Here is a 2,239-nt window from a genome sequence, read left to right on the forward strand (position 1 = left end):
ACCTAACGAATAGTGGGATTGAATGTAACATTATAACGCCCCCACGGCTTGAAAGGGCGAGCATGTTTGGTGTGACGGGGATTTGAACCCGTGACCCGCAGATTGCGAGTCGAGCGCCCTAACCACCTGGCCATGCCGGGCCCAAAGGTAGTGTTAGCTGCCATTACATTGTTTCTTCGCATGCGGCTCAAATATGTACTTGTTTATATATATCTGTATTATAAAGCAGCTTGTGTCTGTTTGTTTGTCCGTGACGAACATTTTCTAGCATTCCGACCTCTGATCGCCATCGAAATTTTAGGGGTTCCTGCGTGCGCCCCAAAATAATTATAAATCTCCTTATTTCATTAAATTTCGCATTTTTACGAGATGACAGCCGTTTCATTTTTTTTTTCCTTTGCTGCTGCTTTAGTGCCGGAAATGATGCACACGCACGCCATCAAAGTGAAGCCAACGAAGTAAATGCTACGCCTGGTGCGGATACATTTGCTAATCAAAATCATCTGATATTTATTTTTTAATCATATCTCATTTTATGTCCTTTGATTTTACTATCCATAATGCAAACAGTCCCACAGTTGTTGCTGGGTATTTTATGTAAAAAACGAGTGATTTAACCCAACTTTTGGGGGTTACTTCTTTACATTGAGTGTCGCGAAAACCTAAAATTACTCAGTATGTTGCCATTTGTGTTCCCCCGAAAACTTAAAATTACTCAGTATGTTGCCATATGTGTTCCCCCGAAAACATAAAATTAATCAGTATGTTGCCATTTGTGTTCCCCGCTGGTAAGTGAAAAGCTTTAAAAAATAGTCGATAATTTGAGAATTAACTTACTATCCCGATCCACTCATGGTCTCGAAATCTGCTTTTTGAATCTAGGAATTAAAACTTAAACAAAGCCGATAATTAACAACATGAATATCTATCTATAAATGTTATTGCGCATAATATGAGAAGCTCTAGAAAGAAGTGTCCTTTAAATAATATCCTTGATGATAACGTACTTACAGCAAATAAATGGCAGGTAGCAACTGACAACCCAATAGCTAAAGGTGCCGATCCTCTCACGTCAAGCCTATTGCTGTCACACACAGAAAATACAGTCAAGACCAGGACGAACGTGATACAGATCTCCACAATACATCCTTGAATAGGGTTTAAATGTGAGTGGACAGTGGTGGCACCTAGTAACCCTTGCTGCTCTACGGGAGTTAGTGCCTTCAAAACTGCTGCTCCTACAACCGCGCCCACACACTGGGCACACACGTAGAAAAAGGCACGAATAAAAGAACATTTTCCGGTAGCTAAAAATGCCAGTGTGACCGCCGGGTTTATATGCCCTCCGCTAACATGACTTATGGCCTGAACTACGGTTCCTACGGTTACTCCGAAAGCTAAAGCAATCTGGACCATAGACGGGCTGTAGTCCTTGTCCCAGCCGGAGATGCAGGATCCGCAGCCGATAAAAACTAGTAGCGCCGTACCAATGAATTCGGCCAACATAGCTTTCCATAACTTGTTTCCGTTAGAAAGTTCATCGATTCCACAAATCGTACGAAATTTTCGAACGCGCCCCATACTTTCTTATTCAACCAGAATTGTCAAGTAACGTTTAATACCGCGGCAAGCACGTGCTTTTCACTTCAGATTCTTCTGAAAGTTCGTCACCGTCACTAGACCTTTTTTTTTAATTCGGTCAGAAGAAAATTAACCAATCAGCTTTGAGAACAGCCAAACGTCAACGTGCCTTTCTGACGTCAAGTTATCAATCGCCTTACAACACTATACTACGCGACTAAATCTTCTAACGTTCTAATATTTCATGTGTAATAGTATTAAATTAACATGGCTAGTGTTAAAAAGCATTACATAATGCATCCAAAATGACACAGTACTACAATAAATATAATCCAAACGTAGCAGTCAACGGTCTCATATTTTGCCGACATGACACGTTGCCATGGTAACTTTCAAAAGTATATGCCAGCAATGGACTCTAGAAACGAAGTCGCGTACCGAGATCCTCTTGGAAACTAAAAACGGCAACGCTATATATTCTCCTCATTCAACGCGTCAGTCTGCGAATAGAGACAGATATGTATCATAAACACGAATCGCCTCGTTAAAAAAAAAAGCAAAAACATTATCAAATTCACAAAACAGAAACACGGTTGAGAGAGAAAAAGAGTGAATTGCTTGACAGATACTTTCAGATGAGGGGGGGGGGCGTTCTTTA

The 2,239-nt window shown here is 40.9% G+C and overlaps 1 protein-coding gene across 1 annotated transcript in view; it reads right to left on the reverse strand.

Moving 5' to 3' along the window:
• LOC106458339 (aquaporin AQPAe.a-like) overlaps positions 1 to 1,734 on the reverse strand; it is a 17,026-nt gene extending 15,292 nt beyond the window's left edge. Inside the window, exon 1 of the mRNA XM_013917848.2 lies at positions 1,012 to 1,734. Within this exon, the coding sequence (XP_013773302.1) occupies positions 1,012 to 1,581 (570 nt within the window). The 5' untranslated portion in view covers positions 1,582 to 1,734. The remainder of the gene's footprint in view (positions 1 to 1,011) is intronic.
• Positions 1,735 to 2,239: the final 505 nt, after the last annotated feature.

The sequence above is a fragment of the Limulus polyphemus genome, unplaced genomic scaffold, assembly GCF_000517525.1.
Source record: "Limulus polyphemus unplaced genomic scaffold, Limulus_polyphemus-2.1.2 Scaffold448, whole genome shotgun sequence".
In the NCBI taxonomy this organism is placed as follows: Eukaryota; Metazoa; Arthropoda; class Merostomata; order Xiphosura; family Limulidae; genus Limulus; species Limulus polyphemus.